The sequence below is a fragment of the Anser brachyrhynchus genome, assembly GCF_964034855.1.
Source record: "Anser brachyrhynchus genome assembly, chromosome: 1".
In the NCBI taxonomy this organism is placed as follows: domain Eukaryota; kingdom Metazoa; phylum Chordata; class Aves; order Anseriformes; family Anatidae; genus Anser; species Anser brachyrhynchus.
This window is the reverse complement of record NC_137694.1, coordinates 26529775-26553194: the sequence shown is the minus strand read 5'-3', so window position 1 is coordinate 26553194 and position 23420 is coordinate 26529775. Positions and strand designations below refer to the sequence as shown.

The window sequence follows — 23420 nt, the reverse complement described above, 5'->3', positions numbered from 1 at the left end:
TGAAAGTTGGGTAACCATGAAGTTAACTTATTCCATATTTCCTCAAAGCCCCATGAAATGTTATCCTTACTAATCTTATACAGAAAATTTATCATGAGGCTCTTGCCTTCCTTGATCTCGAGCTTTTGACCATTATTAGTCCAAAAACAGTTAACTGCTACAGTCTGTGTTAATATAAAATTATACTAACAATCTAATTTACCTGGGCGGATACAACCTTCTTGTTGGCCACTTTTGGAAGTCGGTTTTACTAAAATCCCCGTTGCTTTCTCGTGGGCTGTTCCATTAATCATTCGGCACCCTATTTCAATTTCGTCCCCTACAGTTCTTTGGTGTATCCACCCTACCCTTCCCCTAAATTTTGCCATTCTGATAATGCATGTAAATGATCACCATTTGTTCGCCAAATAACCACAACAGCTAACTTTCCATTAATGCTCTTATCCTCCGTGGTTACGGCTTCAGACCAAGGCCACCCACCATTCTCTATCATCATAGAAGCACCTTCCAATTCTTGAATCACAATTACAACTATAAGCCACAGAAATAAAACAATTCTGTTAGCTAAATTTCTGCTAACTACATTACTAAATACTCCTGACCATAGTGTCTTCATTTCGCTTGACTGAACTTTAGTTTCAGTTCACCGTCACCCAGCGTTACTTTCCAGGGGGCTTTTGGAGCTTTCTTCACTCTCGAATAACGGATCCAGGCCGTTTGCTCCTTAATCTTGATGGCGGTATGTGTTGTCAGCAGCACCTGGTATGGTCCCGTCCACTTTTCTTCCAAAGGGCGACCTGCAAATGCTTTTACATACACATAATCCCCAGGTTTAAAGGGGTGGATTGGTTGGTCCAGCCCTCTAGCCCTGGTTCCTGAGACAACTTTAGATATTTGATCCAACTGTTTTTGGAGTCCTATTAAATAATTACCCAAGTATCCCGACCCCAGTTGCGTCAGGTCCTCCCCGCTGAACAAAAACTGATAGGGTCTTCCGTATAATATTTCAAAAGGGCTTAGATTTTCCTTTGTCCGTGGTTTTACTCTAATTCTAAGTAAAGCCAAAGGGAGAGACTGAGGCCATGATAAATTAGTCTCTTGTCCTATTTTGGCTATTTGTTGTTTGATTAGATGATTCATCTTTTCCACTTGTCCGCTTGCCTGTGGTCTGTAAGGGGTATGGAGTTGCCAGTCTACCCCTAAGACCTTACTTACTTCTTGAACTATTTGCGCACAAAAATGAGAGCCTCTATCCGAGGACATTGCTGCCGGAATTCCGAAACGCGGTATTATCTCATTCAGTAAAACCTTAACCACTTCTCTTGCCTTGTTGGTTCGACAGGGAAAAGCCTCTGGCCACCCGGAAAAAGTATCTGTCAAAACCAACAAGTATCGATACCCCCCTTTTCTTGGCAGTTCTGAAAAATCTATCTGCCATTGTTGTCCTGGATAGTTTCCTTTACTGATTATTCCGAACTTTACCCTATTTTCTGTATTAGGGTTATGATGCAAACAAATACTGCATTGCTGGGTTACTTGTTTTACCGTAGTATACAGATTTCTTCCCACCAAGACTCGACTCAGATTTTTATATAAGGTGTCTGCTCCCCAATGAGTCTTATTATGTTCTGCCATGACCATAGGCCATATTAAATTAGAGGGTAGTACAACCCTATTATCTTTCAGGTATACCCATCCATCACTCCTTGCTTTTCCTCCCAGGTCCCCAATTAACTTTTGATCTTCCTGTGTGTACCTAGGTTCCTGTCCTTCACCTAAAGTTTGTATTTTACCGTCTGGTATTAAAGTGAGCGCTTCTGCCTCAGCCAATCCGGCCACCCTTTTTGCTTCTTGGTCAGCCAATCGGTTCCCTACCTCGAAGTCAGCGGTTCCTTTTTGGTGTCCCCGGCAATGTATAACAGCCACCTTCTCTGGGTGCTTTACCGCTTCCAACAACTTCAAAATCTCCTCAGCATATTTTATTTGTTTTCCTTGGGCCGTTAATAATCCTCGTTCCTTCCAGATAGCCCCATGTGCATGCACCACACCAAATGCATACTTAGAGTCTGTCCAGATATTTACTTTCTTTCCTGCTGCTAGTTCCAATGCCCGCGTAAGGGCAATTATTTCTGCTTTCTGAGCAGACGTCCCAGGGGGTAATGGTTTCGACTCAATTACCTGTTGAGTGGTCGTCACCGCATACCCTGCTTTGCGTTGTCCTTGTTTCACAAAGCTGCTTCCATCAATATACCATGATTCGTCCGCGTCTTCCAAGGGCTCCTCCTTGAGATCTGGTCGGCTAGAATACACAGTTTCCATAGTTTCGATACAATCGTGGACCACTGGCTCGTCAGGAGCGTTACTAAGGAAAGAAGCTGGGTTCACAATGTTAGTAACCACAATTTCTACGTCATCTTGCTCCACCAGTATTGCTTGGTATTTTAAAAATCTTTGAGGGGATAACCAGTGTGCCCCTTTCTGCTCCAAGACTGCCGAGACAGTGTGTGATACCAGCACGGTTATCTTCTGTCCCATAGTGAACTTCCGAGCCTCCTGTATATTCATGATGACAGCGGCCACCGCTCGAAGGCAACCCGGCCAACCTTTACTTACTTCATCCAGTTGTTTAGAGAAGTAGGCCACAGCTCTCCTGTAGGGGCCCAGCTTCTGTGCCAGCACCCCCAGAGCCATCCCTTGTCTCTCATAGGAGTACAACCAAAAGGGTTTGGACAAGTCCGGTAGACCCAAAGCTGGTGCTCGCATTAACTCCAATTTAAGCTTCTTAAAGGCAGCCCGTGCTTCCCCCGTCCAGACCAATTTTGATTGGTTATTCTTGATGAGGTCATATAGGGGTTTTACAATTAGTCCATAATTATTAATCCATAGACGGCACCAACCTGTCATCCCTAGAAAAGTTCGTAATTCCTTAATGGTCTGTGGTTCTGGGGTACGGCAGACAGTTTCTTTCCGTTCTGTTCCTAACTCCCTTTGTCCCCCTGAAATCTCAAACCCCAAGTAAGTTACATGTGACTGAATCAGCTGAGCCTTCTGTTGAGAGACTCGATACCCATTCAAACCCAGAAAATTAAGGAGACTTATCGTCCATTGCATGCAGCTGCTCCTATTCTCAGTGGCTATCAAAAGGTCATCAACGTATTGCAGCAGAACTCCTTCGGTGTTTGGGGCCTCCCAAACCTCAAGCTCTTTTGCTAGTTGATTCCCAAAAATCGTGGGGCTGTTTTTGAATCCCTGCGGCAATACAGTCCAGGTCAATTGAGCCTTTCGTCCTGAGTCTGGATTTTCCCATTCAAAAGCAAAAAGCTTCTGACTTTCTGGGGCTAAAGTCAGGCAGAAGAGGGCATCTTTTAAATCCAGTACGGTAAACCAAACTAAATTATCTTTTAATTTAGTCAGTAATGTGTACGGGTTGGCTACCACAGGGTGTATATCTTCAGTGATCTTATTTATAGCTCTTAAATCCTGCACTAATCTATAGTTCTTCCCATCTGGCTTCTTAATTGGTAGTATAGGAGTATTATATTCAGATTCACACTCAACCAGCAGTCCATGTTTTAAAAACTTATCCACTATCCCCTTAATTCCTTTCCTGTCTTCTAATCTTAGGGGATATTGCTTAATCTTAACTGGCCTTTCCCCTGGCTTTAATCTCACCACTATTGGGGCTGCATTTTTGGCTCGCCCAGGGATGTCAGTAGCCCAGACTCCTGGGTAAACTTGGTCTAAAATCTCCGAAGGTACTTTACCGATGGGGTCTGCTTGTATCAGCGTTAAGCTTAGCGCGGTTATCAGCTTTTCTTCTCTCACCTTTAACCCCACCTTCCCTTTTTCAAAGACAATTTCCGCTTCTAATTGTTCTAGTAAATCTCGCCCCAGCAAAGACTTCGGGGATCCTGGTAAATATAAAAACCTATGTATTCCCATCTGTTTCCCTAACTTATATTTTAAAGGCCTTAGGAAAAAGGCTTTCTCGTGCTGGCCTGTAGCTCCTATCACCGTCACAAAATCCTCATCCTCTGGTATCAATTTCTGGTTTAACACAGAATAAGTCGCTCCTGTGTCAATTAAAAACTCCACTTCCTGTCCTGATTTCCCTAGCTTAATTTTAACCAGCGGATCTGCTAGGGTAGAATCCCCCGGTCCACTTCATTGGTCGGGAGATACACTAGCTACCATCAACCTGTTCTTCTCCCGTTGTTTCGGACATTCCCTTTTCCAATGACCCACTTCCCTACAATATGCACACTGATTCGGTCTCAGGGGAGGCTTTACTGACCTTCCCCTTATCCCATTCCCTCTTCCTTTTCCCCGAAAAGGTTCTTCTTGCCTCTGTAAGGCTGCAACAGTTGCCGCAGCAATAGCCCTACCCAGCCTTTGTTTCTCATTCCCTTCTCGATTCCTAAATACCCTCCATGCCTCTTCCACCAGCCTTTCTAAATCTCTCACATCCGGCTCTTTCATTTTCTGAAGCTTCCGCCTTATATCGTCCGCAGACTGACCCAAGAACAATGATACTAGCTGGACTTTACCTTCCTCAGAAGAGGGGTCTATCGTTGTAAATTTTTGCATTGCTGTCCTTAGTCAATCGAGAAATTCTGACGGGGTCTCAGTTTGCCCCTGTTTTATGGTATATAACCTAGACCAGTTTACAGACTTTGGTATCGCACTTTCCAAGGCGATCCTAATCCATTCCTGATATCTTTTTAATAACCTATAATCACCCTCATCATTATAGTCCCAGTTTGGGTCCACTCTGGGCACATATACCTCCACAGTTCCAGGTAAAACTCCTGACGTTACCTGGGTCTGTACTTGAGTTTGTGCATTCTTAATTACCAGTTGCTTTTCCGTTTCCGATAATGCTGCCAGCATTATCTCTATATCTTTCCAATCGGGATCTAAATTCTTTCCAATCAGCTCAAACCTCCGGGCCACTGATTCTGGATCATCCCGGTATCCTTTCACAGCTTCCTTCCATGAATCTAACTCAGCAGTTGTGAAAGGTACTTTTATCCGAGCTGGTCCGTTAGCCCCCATAGCCTGTCGTAACGGGGCTTGAATAACGGGCCCGACCTTACTTCGGGTTCGAGCCGTGATCGGGGTAAAGTCTCCATTCCCCCAACTCTCATTTTTCTTATCTATTCTGCCGTTTCCTGAGCTCGCCCCCACGCCTCGTTCTATTATCTGGGGCGGGAGGACATAATCCTCCATTCTCTCCTCTGACTCATTCAATTTCAAACATCTCTGCCCGATACTGCACGCTGAACAACATCTTTTCATTTTTCCTGCCCCTTCCTTCTTCATATCCTTTTCTATTGCCAGGATCAAAGGATCCTGTGGGGCTAAGTTAATTCCACACTCCTTCTGCCATTCCGGGTGGTTTCTCAAAGTGAAAAACATATCTGCGTATGACACCTCATCCCACTTTCCTTCTCTCCTTAGAAACAACATTAACTGTAGTAAAGTATTATAATTTAAGGTTCCATTCAGTGGCCATTTCCCTCACAATCCAACTTATAAAGTGGCCACCATTGAGTACAATATTTTATCAACGTTTTCTTATTTTCAGTTCTACCGGGGGATCCCCCTATATTTTTTCCAATGACTCAAGATACATCCCAACGGGCTTTTCTTCGGAATCCCACTACTCTGCTGCCCCCCCATGTTACAGTTCAGAATGTTTCTTGTTACACAATACAAGCCGGCAGCTTTCCACAATAACACCAAGATCCTAGTAACGTTATAAAGAGTATAATCAAAATCCCAAAGACAATAGCCAAGGTCAAGTTCCACATGTAAACACAACGTAATACTAACCTCGCATGCAAAGGTTATTTGTTTCCCAACAGCAACTGAGTGCTTTCCAAAAAACCAAATGCCGTCCTGCAGAAAACTTTTACTTTCCGACTTACAGACGACCCCAATTGACCGGTCAACCAAATAAACCAAAATAAAGAATATAATCACTTACAATGATGGGGTCCGTGTCTGCCTCCGCAGTGATCCGTTGAGTCGAGGAGTCCCTCCGGGAAATCCCGGGGGTACCCTAGGGAGTCCTGTTCCCAGCGGGTCCTGCGGTCCGACAGAGAAGAAGTCCCATCTGGGGTGCCAGATTGATTCAAAGATCATAAATCCAATTTCTTTAAGTGATTTATTCTTTATTGACGGCGCCGGATGCACGGGGGATCTTTCCGCCTATCGTGCATCCCGAAGTGAAAAGCCGTCCCAAATTTATACATCACAGTGATTAATATTTTATTAACGTCTATACATATTCATTATCTAACCCCGCCTACTCTCGCTTCTCATGCTAATCAGTTTTTTTGTGTCCTGCGCCTGCGCAGATCCTCTCAGTGGTCTTGGGCAGGGGTCGTCGAGCTGTGGTCGGTGGTCTCAGAGAGGAAGGCCATAAGTCTTCCTCACAGTGTACTTTTCACCCTTGGTCAGGATTCTGCTGAATTAGCTTTCTTCCTAACCGCAAGGACTGTTTTTTCTTCGAATCTTCTGCTCATTATTTTCTTATCTTGGATTCCAATGTCTTGTTCGAGATATATTGCCCGTATGTCCTATTTTGAGATACATTGTCCGTACATCTGCTTCCTGCCCTACACCTAATGTTCTGTTCTCCTTTAATTGTTTCATTCTTAACCCTTTCTTATCTGGAATCGCCTCAGCTTCCCTAATCAGTAGTGCCGTGGTACGGTTGGTGCGACGTCATCTGTCTCGGGGGACGTTACCCAAGGTGGCCAAGCCTGGCAGCACTCCTCCCTGTGCTTACGAGCTGCTTCGTGCGTCTGAGTTTGTGAAAAGTGAAGAGATGGCAATCAAAACCTAATTATAGCGTGCATATTTTCTTATCGTTAGCAGTGAAAATATTTAGTATAGTACCACTTCCAGGGGAGGAGATACAGCCCTCTGAAATACTTTCTTCTCTTTCATCACTAATAACAGTATAGCTATTAAAGCCTTAATTTTCCTTTCTAGGATGAGTCTTCACAGTTTTATCAAGCGTATTTGCTTCTGGCAGTATTGCTCTCTTTGACCAAACTGGTTGATGTACCAGCCACTTCTATCAGTTGCTTATTAGCAGTGCTCTGTTGTTTCAGACCTGATCTGTAGAAGGAAGAGCTAAAATAATAATAATTAAAAAAAAAAAAACTTTTGTTGAAACTTCAGCCAAGTAAATCCAGCTTGTAAAACATAATTCTATGAGCAGCTATTTTGAGAGCATCTCCTTAATTAGCACAACCATTTAATGGAGAAATGGAGAACAAAATGCATTTTTAGCTAGGTGTATCTGTTTTCTTCCAGATACCTTAGAAGAATTGGTAGAATTTTATTTATGAGATGGTAATATAGAGTAAACACAATCCATCCCAGTGCTCTTCCCTGGAGGAAGTGTTTTTTCTCAAGTTCTTTTTCAAGTGGCAGCATGCTCAGCCATAAAAGCATCTGGTTTGCAGCATAGTCCCCAGCAGAGACAGAGGCACTATGCTCCCTGCCAAATATCGCGTGTTTCAGAGGCTACCCCTGCAGTGCCCTGCAGATAAAACCTTGCTATGCAAACCCAATACTCCTATAGAAGAGATCTTCTGCCATTCCTCTGGCAAATTCGGGGAGGGCCCTCTGCACCCAGACGGTCTGGAGCACGGGGACACCTTCAGCCGCTGTCACCAACCCAGCGACAGCACTGTGGCAGCACAAGTGAAAAATGGCCCCGCAGGAGCTGGATGTCAGGGGGGACCTGTCCCTGGATGTGGGTACGGTGCTGCCCTGTGCCCGGGAGAGTGTGGGGGTGAGCTAGGACAGCTGCCAGATCAACCACAGCCATGCGGAAGTAATGCTGTGCCCCTGCCAGCGGCGGGAATTAGAGGGAACGGTCAAATGAGTAGGGGAGGGGAGAAGCAAAGCCCGGAAGGGAGAAGAAGACAAAGACCTGCACTACATGACATGGTTTATTAAATACCAAGGAGGGTGACAGAACTTGGAATTAAAGGCAGGCTGTTATGTGCACAGAACCGCCGCATTCATGCCGGCATGGCGGGGCCAATGGCTGCTCTTGCTCACTGCCTGGAAACTGCCCGAATTACGGGGCAGAAGGCAAGTGCTCGCAGTCTACTGCCATCTTGGTAGAACTATGGCTTGTTTTCTGGACTGGGACTTCGTCTGCTCCACCTTCATCTGATCAGTAATAATGTTCAGCTGTGAAAACAGGGAAACGCACAATAAGAGGGGAATGCTTAAGGAAGGAACACGTTTTCACCTCCAACTACAAGCATTTCAGAAGTTAGTGAAGGAAATACCACAGGCTACACACAGAACATCTAAAGGGAACCTGCAAATGACTCTTGCTCATCAGTGACTCTTGCTACAAAAAGACTCTTGCTACAGGCTTGGGGGAGAGTGGCTCAAGAGCTGTGCAGAGGAAAAGGATCTGGGGGTGTTGGTCGATGCTCGCCTGAACGTGAGCCAGCAGTGTGCCCAGGTGTCCAAGAAGGCCAACGGCATCCTGGCTTGTATCAGGAAAAGTGTAGCCAGCAGCACCAGGGAGGTGATTTTTCCCCTGTACTCTGCTCTGGTGAGGCTGCACCTTGAGTACTGTGTTCAGCTTTGGGCTCCTCAGTGCAAGAAGGACATCAAGGCCCTGGAACGTGTCCAGAAAAGGGCTATAAAGCTGGGAGACCTCAGGGGAGACCTTATTGCTGTCTACAACTACCTGAAAGGAAGGTGTGGCGAGCTGGGGGTCCACCTCTTCTCTCAGGTAACTAGTGACAGGATTGGAGGGAATGGCCTCAATTTGCACCAGGGGAGGATAAGGTTATAAATGAGGAGACATTTCTTCTCAGAAAGAGCAGTCAGACATTGGAGCTGGTTGCCCAGGGAGGTGGTGGCGTCACCGTCCCTGGAGGTGTTCAAAGAAAGGTTGGACCTGGCGCTTAGGGACGTGGGTTAGTGAGTGACATTGGTAGTAGTGTTAGTGTTGGGGAGAATCGAATGGATGTTTTATTAATGTCTCATAGGTGATGGGTCTTAAAGTATAATTAAGCATTGCCAAATGTACTTATATTATCAATTAATCTATGTATACTGGGAAACTTAGGGAGTATACTGAACAGTCAAATGAATCTTTGAAGGGGAACCCTCGGAGGGAACAGGTACAACCTGACCTTGGATAAGGGCCTGGAAATGCTGAAATGAGTTGAAGCAGAACCAAGGAGCGGAGGGAGCATGCGTCGAGTGAGAAAGGTGAAAAGTTTAGCAGAGAGGAAGACTCCTTACTCCATCTGGACGACCACCCGGACGACCACCAGAGAGCACCACGCATGCGCAAATGGGAGGAGAGCTAATTAGAATGGAATGCGAGGCTGATGTTGCAACCTGTAATGAATATGTATACCTTACGTAATGTTGAATGTATAAATAACAGCTGGGATGTAACGGGACTTGAAGCCAGATTTGGGCACCTGCCCCGGCTTCCAGCGCTGAATAAAGCACCTTCATATAATCACTTGGTGGTTATGTGGTTGCTACGCTAACAGTAGGGTGATGGTTGGACCAGTGATCTTGAAGGTCTCTTCCAGCCTTAATGATTCTATGATTCTATGATTCTGTACCAGTGCAGAGAACAACACTATATGGGCTGCCGCAGGGAATGTTAACTCCATCCCAGACAGACCCAGTACAACTGGGGCAGGTGCCAGCTCAACCATGGCCACAGGGAAGTAATGCAGTGCCCCTGCCAGCCAGGCACGTTCTCGATGCCTCCTGAGGAGCCCTGCCCCATCGCATGGCCCGAGATCCCCATCCACGCTGCGGAAGAACGTCAACTGAGGCACAAAGAGCTCTTAAGGCAGGAGCCAGAAAGTGCCGCAGTCACTGCTGGACTGTGGGGGGGTGTGGCCCTCCAACTTAAGAGGACACTTGTGACGCCCCTGGTGATGCCCATTGTGACACAATGTGCCACCATCGCTGAGACGCAGTGTATGTGCACCCCTGCCAGCAGGAGTGCTCAGTGCTGTTGCCTCTGCTGTGGGAGCAACAGCGCTGCCCTGGCTGGGAGCCTCGGTGCGTCCCTGCCCTGCCTGGGAGCACCAGGCCACAGCCGCTGCTCGGGGCTCGGCTCCCCTGCCCCTGCGCCTGTCCGTGTCGGACCCAAGCAGGGCCCGCAGGGCTCTGGTGGCCCCAGGTGGGCTTGTGCCCACATCCTTGCTGCAGCATGCAGAGGCTCCTGGGGCTCCTCCACCGGGGCCAGGAGCATCCGATGCCCAGCAGCACTTCCCTGTCCAGAGACAGCGATGCCCACCAGCTGCCAGAAGAGGGCCTGCACGGGCTGCACCGCGCGGCCGCCCGTGGCGACCTGGCCCGGCTGAGGCGGCACTGGTGGCTGAGGAAACGAGGCAAAAACCGTCGAGACCAGGCAAAGCGGTGAGGGGCTGGGGGGTGCGCTTAAAGGCTTGGGGTGGGATCGCTCTCCCGTGGCGTGCGAGCTTCAGCCTGGTGCCGCTGCGTACGCGGCTCTGGCACCAACCCTCCTTCTGCAGCAGGTGTCAGCAAGAGCTGAGGCGATGGAGGGCTGAGGCTGGGCGTTGTCCGGCCAGGCAGCCTCTCGCCCTGAAGTCACTGGCACTGGACATAGTCGGGAGCACATGCTCCTACCAGCCCTTGGCAAAGCCTTCAGCCCCGTGCAGAGAGACGGCTGAAGCCCAGGGCAGAGTCAGGAGCACGGCAGCAAGGGCACCGCCTCCTCTGGAACCCTGGGTCAGAGCTTATGGGTGTGACCCGTTCAGTGACAAACTGGATCTGATTGATACAGCAGTGCGCGACGGGTTAAGAAGAAGGTTACTCAGAGGCATAGAGTGGTAACCAGGCTAGAGTAAGAGAAAGTGGGAACCACTAAGGAGGAGTTGTTAGGCTCGGACGGGCCTATAGAGGGCTACGCGTGATCAAAAGGAATGCACCAACCAGAAGTCTGTAACTATGTTTGCCAGCCACGTGCAGCGCGTGGAGGGGCTCAGAAAAACTATGTAAGATCTGGCATTGGGACAATAAAGGGTCTCCATTTCTCGACTATCTTGGAGCCCGTGTCGTCATTCCCTTCAAGAGCTGGTCACTGAGAGGGCTTTTCCCTCTCAGCTGGCAGAGGGGAACAATCCAGCTTTGCTTGGAATTGCTGGGGCGGCTCGAGCGCTGCTTGAAGGGTGTGCTGCCGACCGCCACTGCCCTGTCCTCTCCCTGTGGGGTTGTTTAGCAGCCGCTCGGGCATTAGCAGTTCTCTCCTGTCCTGTGGGTGATCAGCGTCAGGGCATTCACCGCCCTTCTGCCGCTCGAGTGATTGTGGAAAAACTTGGAGACTTACACTGACTTCGCACTCTTCATGGAGTTCCACAGCCTCCAAAGCTTACATTCTGCTTGGCATTGGCAAGTGGAGACTTGTGGCCCTGCGCGTGTTCCACAGCCAGAAGTGATTTGGGGCATTGCCTGCCTGTGGAAAGCTAATTTATTTTGGTTTTAGGACACCGCTGCACCTTGCTTGTGCGAACGGCCATGCAGACGTTGTTCGATTCCTGGTGCAAGAGAAGTGCCTGCTGAACCTTTGTGACAACACTGGCAGATCGCCACTCATGATGGTATGTGGAACACGTTACTCTGCTCTAAGTGGGGCTTTATCAATTGTGCTTCCAATGACAAGTGTCTTGCCGCATTCTTCACACCGACCTGTAGAGAAACATGAAAGTTGTAATCGGCACGTAATAGGCGTACACTAGCTCATCTCGGAAGACGCTCTTATCTTCCAGCACTGGGAAGCTGCTGTAGCTGTGACAGAGTGAAACACGGCACAAGTCCTTCCTTTTCTTTGTGTTGTTTGCAGGCAGTGGAGAGCCAGCATGAAGAATGCGTGGCGATTCTGCTAGAGCACCGTGCCGACCCAAACCTGGAAGGTTACAGAGGCAAGTCTGCCCTTCACCTGGCTGCCGCAGCTCCTAACACGTCTGTAGCAGAGATGTTAGTTGAGCATGGTGCACACCTTGAAGCAAAGGACTGTGTAAGTTTTGAATCTGGGCAGCACTGCTCTTTGGGAAAGGCACTTAATTCGTCTGGGTTGTTCTGACGGGGATTCTTTATCCTTTCAGGAGAGAAATACCCCGCTTCTTCTTGCCATCTCCAGCCATCATAAAGAGATGGTAAAGTTTCTTCTTCAAAAAGGAGCGAATGTGTGTGCTCGAAATTTCTTTGGAAGGTGAGGCATTGCTCCAAAGTGCATGTGGCTCTCCTTAGCATTGTCACTGGAATGAACAGGAGAAGGAGAGTCAGTGTTGTCCAAGAGACAATGGGCATCAAGTGAAACAAGAGGCCTTCCCACAGCTGCTTAGGAGAAACCCTCTCAGCATGAGGAAGGTTAATCAGGGGAGCAGGTGGCACCAGGGGTTTGAGCAGCCTCCATCCTATGAGGCTTTGAAGAGCAGAGTGGAAGAAGCCTTGAGCAACGTGCTCTGGCCTCGTGGCTGAGTCTGCTCTGGGGAGGCGGCTGGCCAGGAGCTGTCTGGAGGTGCCTTCCAGCCTCAGTCCTCCAGCACTCCCCTGTGTGTGGCTTTGCTTTCCCTGTGCTTGTAGGAATCGGGGAGGGAATTGTTTGGGGAGGAAACAGGGATTAGAATAACAACAACACAGAGCCTGCAAATGCTGCTATGTTTCATACCACCTTTTGGATGCTTTAGGACTGCTCTTACGCTTGCCGCTTCTGCTGGGGAAACGGATGTAATAGAGCTACTTCTTTCCTACGGTGCCAACATTGCTTGCGATACGGCTGTGGATTATGCTCTCCGGTCGGGACATTCTGAGTGAGTGTTTTGTACGTCACTGTTAGAGCGGCTGAGTTGTCAGAGTGTCCGTGCTGATTTGTCACCCTTTGTGATAGATGCACAAAGGCTTAACGATATCTTCAGACCTTTCTTGAAGCTGGGCTCGGTGATGTCTTCTCATAAATCACCTTCCCAAGTCAAGAGAGGATTTGGAAGTAGAGGAGAACTTCCACCCACAAGGCTTTCTTAGAAATCCCGCTTGTGTTGCTAAGCCCAGTTCCGCTCCACTGACCAGGAAAGAGGCACCTTTTCTTTCAGTGGGGATCTTACCAGTGTCCCTTTAGATAAACCCTCAAAGAGATCCCTGGTGGTGTAGCAGGTCCACCATCATGGGGAGACTGACACCGCACACAGACAGTTCTGAACTGGTTCCAAGTCAGTTGCTGTCCTAGGCAAGAGCAAGGATACTAGGCAAGGATGTTTTGGATCTGACTGCCTGTATGTTCTCTCTATCTGCGTGTAGCCTTTGCAAGAAACTGGTAGAACATGCACGCTGTGAAAAGACGGGAGAAGCTTCTGCTGGCGCTGCACAAGACACAGCAGTCCCCAGCAGATTCTGCTCTCCGAGGACTGAGCGCTTTGCACTGGCCACACTTGCTTTGGATGGAGAAGGTAGGATCCTGAAGTGTGGAAGAGCTGATGAGGACAACTAATGTGGCCTGATGTCAGACCGCTTCCCGTATTTGGGGGCAGGGCTTGACTGGCAGGGAAAAGCAGAGTGCCAGGAATGCTCACACTGTCTCGCTTCGTCCATCCCTTGTAGGTGCCCTGCCAGCTGTAGGAGCAGAGCAGGAGGAAGAGGCTGAATTGCCCTGGGATCGCAAGGTACTTTCTGTGAAGGACCCACTGGGCTCCCATTTGGCTCGCTTACTTTGGGGCAAGTTTACCTCTGGGCTCGCTTACCTCTGTTGCTGCCTCTGCCACTTGTTTGTGACTGGGGCCCTTGAACTACTTGTGCTCCAGCCCAGCTGTTCAGTTTGCGCTGGGTTGGTGAAACTGCTGGGAGAACTGGGTCTCGCTGCAGCTGGCCTTTCAGTTAGAGTTCCAGTCTAGGGAAAGCATGTTCTACATAATGAAGCAGCAAAGATTATTCCTGCTGCTTAAAATCTTCTGAGCTTCTCAAAGGGGCTGGCCGGGAGTGGACTGTTGCTTTTCACCATACTTCACCAGTGCTCCGGTAACCTTTATGTGGCAATTCTTAACGCCAACAACGAAGAGATACCAGAGAATAGCATTGAGGGCTTGCAGCTCTGCTTTCAGCGTGCATTCCTTGGCCGCGAGCATGTTCTCAGAAGCAGCAGGGAGATTCCAGGCCATGCTTAAGCTCTGGCAGAACGAAGTCTGGCTTCTGCTTTACAACTGCTGAAATGCCATTGGAGGCAACAATAGTTCTGCAGATTCCATTCTCCACTGCCCGCCTTTTTGCGTAGGTAGAAAGCCCCTGCCCAGTCTCTCAGGCTATGTTCCAAGAAGAGAAAAAACGTTAAGCCTTCCCTCTGTTTTAAGAAACAGAAACCCTCACAAAGAGCTGCTGATAGTTGAGGCTAAGAAAGATGGAGAGAGGTCCCCAGCTGTGCCTGGTGGTGGTGCACTTCCAATCCTTTGTTTCAGTCAGAAGACTGACCTAGTTGTAGAACCTAATGAGTAAAAGCACAGCTCATATTCCCATGTTCTCACTGACTTTGTCATGCTCACGGAACCCCATTTCTTTAGGATCAAGACAGACAGCTGCAGCTTGAGCTTCCTGGTGCTCCTGAAAGTCTGTCCGTGTCAGAAGCCCCACCTGAAGCTACTGAGAGCCAGCTCAGTGACACTGAGAAAGACGTAGAGCGCTTGCGAGAGGAATTGGAGATGGTTAAAGCTAAGGTATGGAAAGGCTGCACTATAGCGATAAATCCAAGGGTGGTTGTCCTTTCTCTTCCCCCTCTCTGCTGGTGACCAACACAACGGGCCCTTTGGGGAGCTTTTCACAAGCTGGAGGGACAAAGCAGTGCGTTAGGAGGCACCTTCCAGGGGGTAGGTTTGACCAGAGCAGTTTGCGCTTTCTCAAAACTTGGGTGTGCTCTGAGACACAGAGGGTGCGGCACCACTTGGGTGTGCTCTGACAACGGTTGTAAATTTTTTTTCATGTCTCTGTGTTGGGACCAGCATTGGCAGTGTCTGTGCCAGAGTCGCAGACAAAGCAGGCTGAGTTTTGTGCCAGCGTTCAGGAAATTCTGTAGAAAATCTACAGAGCTATAGGAGAGGGGTTAGTACAAAATGCAGTGAAGTAACATGCATGGGGGTTTGAGAGTGGAAGCAGTCAATTTCCCTCCCTAAAGACTAGGCTGACCACCATGGATTGATTCTTCCTTTGGTTTTGCAGGTGGAGGCATCGGAACAAGCGTGTATTGAGTCTGAGGTCTGGGTAAAATACCTGGAGACTGTACTGGAGGATAAGAAGAGAGAAGCAGCAGCTTCTTCCCAGAAAGTGCAAGGCTTTCTGGAGCCATCCTTTGGAACTGGAGCTCTCCAAAAGCTGGAAGAACGCATGCAAGGGTAGGCAGGGTAGTAAGACAGAGGGGCGAGACGCTGCTTTCTGGGACTCTGTGAACGCAGGGGAATTGCCTCGTCACATCACAGAAAGTTAATACAGGATTTGGAAAGAAGCCTTTGCTTTAGCTTATGTTCTTGCACACTGTTCTTTCCAACTGTGTGCTCTTGTGGAGTTCCCCAATAAGGCCTGTATTTCTCTTTCAGACTCAAAGCTGGAAGTGACAGATTGGAAGCCACAATCCAGCAACAAAGCAGACTGATTGAAGCCCTTCAGAGACACCAGCAAGCCTCTGCCTCAGTAAGTCAGTGATAAACTTCCCTCTTCCCTGTGAGCTCCTGCGCCTAGCTAAGTAGTTCTGTGGGGACAAAGTAAGATGAGATTTTTCTGCCAAGCTTAGGGGAGCTGAGTTCTTGACCAGCTGTGCTGACTGTAAGCTGCTCTGAAAATCCTGCCGGTCTGTTCCCCAGCTTTCTGGTTTTGAGAGTTTTCCCATGATACTACGGCAAGTCCTACAGCACCAGGAAGTTCTTAGCACTAGAAAAAATAAGGGTTCACTGGAATGCACTGGTCTAGGTATTTTCTGCTTTAGACCAGTGGTGATATTGAAGATCGCAGGCTGCACTTGAGATATACCTCCTGCGTGAGAGGTGGTAGTCAAGTTTGCACAATGCTGCACAGCCCCGACCTGACATGCCGCGCTGTCGCTAATAAAGCAGTTCCTCTTGGCGTAAAGGAGGGGCTTTTATCTGTGGCCTCTGTGAAGCAAATGATTCTTCTTGTCTGCCTGGGGAGGAGGGAGGTGAACATGAGCCCTGTACTCTACTGAGACTGGCAGGAGGGGAAGAGCGGCAGAGAGGTGTGAGGCAGGAAAGTTGCACGCAGCATGACTTTTCGCTTCTTTTTGTGCTTCTGTAGGCTCGTAATCACCCGGAGGACTTGGTAACTGCCTTTCAGTCAGCACAGACAACCGCAGACGGGCATCCACACCAGCAGGTATGTATGGGAATGCTTTCTGTGAATGACTATTTTAGTCTTTGAATACCTGCTGGGCAGGTAGTGGGTGAAAAGACCAGGGGAGCCCTGGGAAACCCTCCTGCTTTTATGGCAGGGCACGTTCAAGGGAAGGGGAAGCCCTGCTACTCCTGCTTCCCCAGTACTGCTACCGAGTTCTGCCTAGGCTATCTGCACATACCACATGTAGATGCTGTCCCTGTGCTGGTTCTACCATGTATCGTTTCTGTTTTGAAAGCATCAGTGTCAGAGAACAGAAGAGAAGCTGGTCGAGTTGAAATGCCCAGTCGAAGTGCGCCTCGAGCAGGAAATGAAAAGCAACAGCGAACTGCGGAGAGAATGTCTCAGGTATGGCTTGTTAGCACTTTAAAGAGAGATCCCATAGAGTAGAAATCAAGCTTCATGGAGGCTGAATGTAAAAATAGGTGAGGGTAACTGTCTGTGAGCAAATTCAAGCCTCACGCTAGGTCTTACAAGGCTCTTCTGTACACGTGCCTATGGTTTTACAGAGCTGCCAAAAGAACTTCAAGTGCAGGTTGCCCTGCAATTCTCCTGGGAGGGCAGGAAGTCCCTTCTCCATTTATTCCTCCGTTCAGGTGCAAGGTGGACCCTCCAAGTGATCTGCGGCACTGGAATGCTGGTTTTTCTCAGTAACTCCTGGTCTGTCAAGCGTGTTAAAGAAGAAGCAAGGCTTCTCTATGCTGTTTATGTCTGAGAATGTGAAACAGGCTGGTAGTTCCTTCACCTCCTACCTCAATGTTTTCTTGACTAATTTGCTGCACAGGTTAAGGAGGCTTCTGAACGGAGCTCTGCAGAAACTAAGAGAATCTGAGGCCAGAGAAAGAAAGCTCATGATTAATACTGCAAGAGACATGACGAGCAGCTGCTCTGAAGGGGCCAGTGAAGCTGATAAATTAACAGCAAAGGTGAGCTCCAGATTCTGCAGGATTTTGTGGTTTCTTTTTTTGTCTGTTAATGTTCACACCTCTGTTGTTCTTTTCTATGCTCCTTCTTGTATTGTGAGACGTCTGTTCTCTCCTTCATGCTCCTTCTGTTGTCATACATAGCAGGTATTGTAGAAGGAGTCAAGTGCCCTTGTGGTGGCTCATTCTTAGTCCAAAGGCTCGTAGCATTCTCGTGGCTTCACTGCCATTAGAAGAGTTCTCTTAAATGACAGGGAATGGCATTGTGTTTAGGCAGTGTAAAATGAAGATTAAGTTTCCGGGTTTTTGTTTGTTTTTATTATTCGTTTGTGTTTGTTTTGAGGGATTTTTGTTTGTTCGTTTTCTATCTATTTATAAAAGGCAGGAACCTCCCGAGTGTATTTTTAGAAGGTATAGAAAAGGTGTATTTCTGGGGGAGAAGAGTAAGACAGCATCGCAGCTGGCCTTTGGGACTTAATGCGACATCTGCTATATCCTCCGTATCCTTGCAACCAAACATCAGCTTTGACCTAGGGAGAAAATGCGTTCCTCCAGCAGTTCTGTCAAAGTGGCCTCCTGAGGCACTGTTTCCAAAGCTTTCAGAGTAAGGGCAGGAAGAGTATTTGCTGCTCGTGCCTAGTCCGTTCTGCACTGCAGCGCTTCCCCCCACACACAATAGGCATTCTTTCTGGTGTCTGGGTAGAGGTGTGTTTGATGTCCCATGAGCAGAGGAGCATTTTGGGCAAGAGCGTCCCTAGCAAAAGAACCGAGGAAGGATGGAAACTTGGGGAATCCTGTCAGCAAAGATCTTAAAGCTGTTCTTCTCTTAAAAGACGAGCCTGCCTTTACTTTGCTTTTAATACTGAGTCAGAAGGTGACAAAGACCATCTTGACGCCCTACTCCTTTATGCATTGCTCTCCACAGCTCAATGAACTTTCGCAGCAGCTGGAGATGGAGTCTGGAAAATGCAGGCAGCTAGAAGCACAAAATTGTGACCTGCAAGAAGAGCTGTCTGCTCTGCGTGGGTCTCAGGAAAAAATGGAGAAGAGCAATGGCCAGCTGCAAGAAGAGGTGGCATGCATCAAAGCTCTTCTGAAGACTTACAAGGTGGGTCACAGGCAAAAGCAACAGCATGAGACAGAGATAAGAAAGAGCCTGACAAGGAACAAGTGCTCGGACCAGAAGTCGCAGGTGATGTTTGTATTTGGGGTCTTGCCCCTCATTCTTTCTGTGAGGCGTTGTTCTCCACAGGCACAGAAGTCCCTGTGAATTGTGTATGGAGCCTTTGGAAAAGGCTTACAAGCAGAGGACTGTCTTACAGAGACAGAAGTGTCTTAGCACTGACTCTGAAGTAAGAACAGAGTGCTGAGAACTGGTGTCCTCCAGACTAAAATGAATGGTTGACCTGTGGGAGTTTCCGGCTTCTGCCTTCACTGCTGGTGGTAGTGAGGAGGCAAGTGGCCTCCCCTGAGTGAGGCTGGGCCCTTGAAACTGGCTATGCGAAAGGTAAAGGTGAGCTCTGGATTCTGCACGCTTTTGTGATTTCTTTTTTTGTCTATTCATGTCCATACCTCTGTTGTTCTTTTCTATGGTCCTTCTTGTATTGTGAGTTGTCTGTTCTCTCCTTGATGCTCCTTCTGTTGTCATACATAGCAGGTGAACGCAGAGCAGTTGTCATTGTGGGTCAAAATGAACGTGCAGAGCAGTATCTGCAAGGGCACACTGAGGGCAGGCTGCTCTGTGGAGGAAGGACGAGCTGAGAGTCACAGCAAGGATGGCGGGCTCAGTGGCTTCACAGGCCATGGCACAGGTCCACAGCATTTTCCGGGTCTGGCAGGTGGAACTCCACCTGTCTGAAGTTGGCTTTGCCCAAGATCACTTCCAGAGCCCTGTCTTAGGAGTTGAGCCAGTGATGCTTTTGTAACTTACCGCTCACCAGCAGCTGTCTCAACCCGTCTTTCCCTAGCCATGGGCACCCTGAAGTAGAGGTCCAAGAAGTGCTTTTGAGCTGCCGTGGGTGTCTTGTTCAGGTGCATGGAACCCTTGATCTAGATTTCCCCTGGTTACTGAGAGGTGCTGCTAAGGCACACGTGTGCTTTAGAAGGTATTGTAGAAGGAGTCAAGTGCCCTTGTGGTGGCTCATTCTTAGTCCAAAGGCTCGTAGCATTCTCGTGGCTTCACTGCCATTAGAAGAGTTCTCTTAAATGACAGGGAATGGCATTGTGTTTAGGCAGTGTAAAATGAAGATTAAGTTTCCGGGTTTTTGTTTGTTTTTATTTTTTGTTTGTGTTTGTTTTGAGGGATTTTTGTTTGTTCGTTTTCTATCTATTTATAAAAGGCAGGAACCTCCCGAGTGTATTTTTAGAAGGTATAGAAAAGGTGTATTTCTGGGGGAGAAGAGTAAGACAGCATCGCAGCTGGCCTTTGGGACTTAATGGGACATCTGCTATATCCTCCGTATCCTTGCAACCAAACATCAGCTTTGACCTAGGGAGAAAATGCGTTCCTCCAGCAGTTCTGTCAAAGTGGCCTCCTGAGGCACTGTTTCCAAAGCTTTCAGAGTAAGGGCAGGAAGAGTGTTTGTTGCTCGTGCCTACTCCGTTCTGCACTGCAGCGCTTCCCCCCACACACAATAGGCATTCTTTCTGGTGTCTGGGTAGAGGTGTGTTTGATGTCCCATGAGCAGAGGAGCATTTTGGGCAAGAGCGTCCCTAGCAAAAGAACCGAGGAAGGATGGAAACTTGGGGAATCCTGTCAGCAAAGATCTTAAAGCTGTTCTTCTCTTAAAAGACGAGCCTGCCTTTACTTTGCTTTTAATACCGAGTCAGAAGGTGACAAAGACCATCTTGACGCCCTACCCCTTTATGCATTGCTCTCCACAGCTCAATGAATTTTCGCAGCAGCTGGAGATGGAGTCTGGAAAATGCAGGCAGCTAGAAGCACAAAATTGCGACCTGCAAGAAGAGCTGTCTGCTCTGCGTGGGTCTCAGGAAAAACTGGAGAAGAGCAATGGCCAGCTGCAAGAAGAGGTGGCATGCATCAAAGCTCTTCTGAAGACTTACAAGGTGGGTCACAGGCAAAAGCAACAGCATGAGACAGAGATAAGAAAGAGCCTGACAAGGAACAAGTGCTCGGACCAGAAGTCGCAGGTGATGTTTGTATTTGGGGTCTTGCCCCTCATTCTTTCTGTGAGGCGTTGTTCTCCACAGGCACAGAAGTCCCTGTGAATTGTGTATGGAGCCTTTGGAAAAGGCTTACAAGCAGAGGACTGTCTTACAGAGACAGAAGTGTCTTAGCACTGACTCTGAAGTAAGAACAGAGTGCTGAGAACTGGTGTCCTCCAGACTAAAATGAATGGTTGACCTGTGGGAGTTTCCGGCTTCTGCCTTCACTGCTGGTGGTAGTGAGGAGGCAAGTGGCCTCCCCTTAGTGAGGCTGGGCCCTTGAAACTGGGTATGTGTGACTGATGGGGGGATGGTTCTCTTCTTCTTTGTGGTGATGGAAATTTCATTATCTGCTTCAGACACAGGCAGCCTCTCCAGACGTGCAAGAACTGACAAGATCCCCTCCTTGCACTTCGCTGGGAAAGAGCCCAAAGCACAGAAGCAGAGATGCTGACTCTGAAGAGGAGGATGTTAGGGAAAAGACACCACAAGATCATACTTTTGCATATGAGTCCATGCAGGAAAGACTGGAAAATTACAGGTACTACTATCTGGAGGAAGTAAACCTCAGAAGATGCCTACAAAAGGACCTCAAAAGGTATGTCTGGACGTTTTTTGGAGTGAGAGCAAGATGCTGCTTTTTCCCTGTACATTTTCTTCCTAACATCCCTTTTTTTTGTCTGGTCAGCATTATGTCAGTAAATATGCCTAACAAGGCATATTGATAAAAGACTCCTCTGCAAACCTTCCTCTTTTTTAGAACTGCCTTCATAATGCTTCAGTGTTCCCGCAGTACCATCACTGGTCGTGGCATTACAAAAGCATTTTTGAAGTTGGCATTGTCTTAACATGTGGTCTTCTGGCCACTCTGATAATGTGTTCCTCATTGTAACGTTCTCTGCGATATAAGGCAGAGAAGCGAAATTGCCTGTCCTATTGTCCTGTCTGCAAACATGAATGCTTGAATAATATGGGCCTTCTAGAGAGCAGAATCTCTGAATCTGCTGATTCAATCTCTCTGAATTTTTCAGAACTCGTCAGAGACTAGCTGAAGTCAAAGCTCAGCTCCACCAGAAGCACCACTGAAGCCTGCGTGGCTCAGGTCAGCATTCATAAATGTTATTCTCAACCCCTCTTAAAGCATATCTGTGAGCAAGCTTACGCTTCTGAGCCTCAAGTTAGAATCCCTTTGTGGTTCCAAAACACACCTTCTTTATGCTAAAACAACTGCTAAGCATCAGAAGAGTACACAACTGTATGGGGGCGGGCTGAAGACCTCTGGTCATTGCGGGGTGTGCAAAATACAGAGTGCCCTTCTTCTTCTGCAAAGCCGTAAGGGAAAGAGTGAAGGGAAAGAAAGGGAGAATAGACAAAATAACCGTACAAATGGTAATAGGAGAACAGGCACCAGACAAAGACATGCCGCACTGAAGGCTGCGTTAGGGCCTGGTTGCAGCAAGAAGATGTTTGCCTTTTCAAAGGCAGATCCTTTTCAACGTTTTCAAGGTGAATGCGGAAGCTGTATTTTAGGAGTAGTGTTCCAAAGAATGCCCAGTTTGAATGCTTAGAGAGTAGGGACACTTGAGGATGAAGAGGGCTGCAGAGGACTAAGTCTAACACTGATGAGCAAGAGTCATTTGCAGGTTCCCTCACAACGTTCTGTGTGTAGCCTGTGGTATTTCCTTCACTAACTTCTGGAATACTGGTAATTGGAGGTGAAAAGGTGTTCCTGCCTTGTGCATTTTCTTCTTATTGTGTGTTTCCCTGTTTTCACAGCTGGATATCATTACTGATCAGATGAAGGTGGAGCAGACAAAGTCCCAGTCCAGAAAACAAGCCATAGTTCTACCAAGATGGAAGATGACTGCCAACACTTGCCTTCTGCCCCCTAATTTGGGCAGTTTCCAGGCCGTGAGCAAAAGCAGCCATTGCCCCCACCACGCTGGCAAGAACGCAGCGGTTCTGTGCAGATAACAGCCTGCCTTTAATTCCAAGTTCTGTCGCCCGCCTTGGCATTTAATAAACCATGTCACGTAGTGTGGGTCTTTGTCTGTTCCCTTCTCCCTTACGGACTTTGCTTCTCCTCTCCCATGCCCATGTGACTGTTCCCTCTGATTCCTTCTGCTCGTCTCTCTTACTGACCAGGAGCATCCTGTGAACATCAAATGTATTATTTCCGTTGTGGGAAGCAGACCAACCCTCTTGCAGATGTGTCCTGTGAGTTACACAGTACCAAGGGAAACTCCTGGGTGAACTAGGGACAAGGGCTTGGGATGGAAAAAGGGAGAATACACAAAGACAGAGGTGTCATTTGCCTCTTGTGGCTGGAAATGATTCCCTTGCAAAAGGGATAGCCCACGACAAGCGGGGGACCTCAACCACACTGTCCATGAGGCTGGCAGAGAGCTTTAATGCTGCGGCCAGATTTCTGAATGCAGGGGAAATGATTTGTAGGCTTCAAACCAGCAACCTCTGAGACCCGGGCTCTCCCATATAAAGAGATCTTCTGCCACTCATCTGGCAAATTCAGGGAGGGCTGAAGGCAGAGGAAAACACCACCTGCGCACCCACTCCATCCAGCAATTGCCCCAATCCCCTGAAGTCCCTTTTGATAGTCTCCAGGCTTCTCTCAGCAATTTCATCACTGCCACCCTGAATTCTCACTAATGGGTAATAATCGGAGGGGGGCTAACGAGGTCAGGAAGTTTCCTGGTAATGTCCTTGACCCGAGCCCCAGGTAGGCTGCAGACTTCCCTACGGGTAGGGTCGAGCTGACATATGGGGCCCTCTGTTCCCTTCAGAAGGGAGTCGCCTACAACCATTACCCTTCTTTCCTTCTTGTTGGAGGAAGTCTTGAGGCGTGGAGTCAACTTGCTGGGTCCTTGCGGCTCCCTTGACTGCCTCCAG

At 48.2% G+C, this 23420-nt stretch overlaps 1 protein-coding gene across 1 annotated transcript; it reads left to right on the top strand.

Annotated features, from left to right (window-relative positions):
• The first annotated feature begins 8802 nt into the window (after window positions 1–8802).
• LOC308194681 (uncharacterized protein) lies at window positions 8803–21532 on the top strand. The gene is made up of 14 exons (XM_080590870.1): window positions 8803–10443; window positions 11531–11645; window positions 11888–12061; window positions 12150–12256; window positions 12735–12857; window positions 13342–13490; window positions 13642–13703; window positions 14592–14744; window positions 15244–15416; window positions 15618–15711; window positions 16330–16407; window positions 16664–16773; window positions 17210–17351; window positions 20232–21532. The coding sequence occupies exons 1-14, from the start codon at window positions 10235–10237 to the stop codon at window positions 20574–20576; spliced, it is 2034 nt and encodes a 677-aa protein (XP_080446996.1). The 5' UTR covers window positions 8803–10234; the 3' UTR covers window positions 20577–21532.
• Window positions 21533–23420: the final 1888 nt, after the last annotated feature.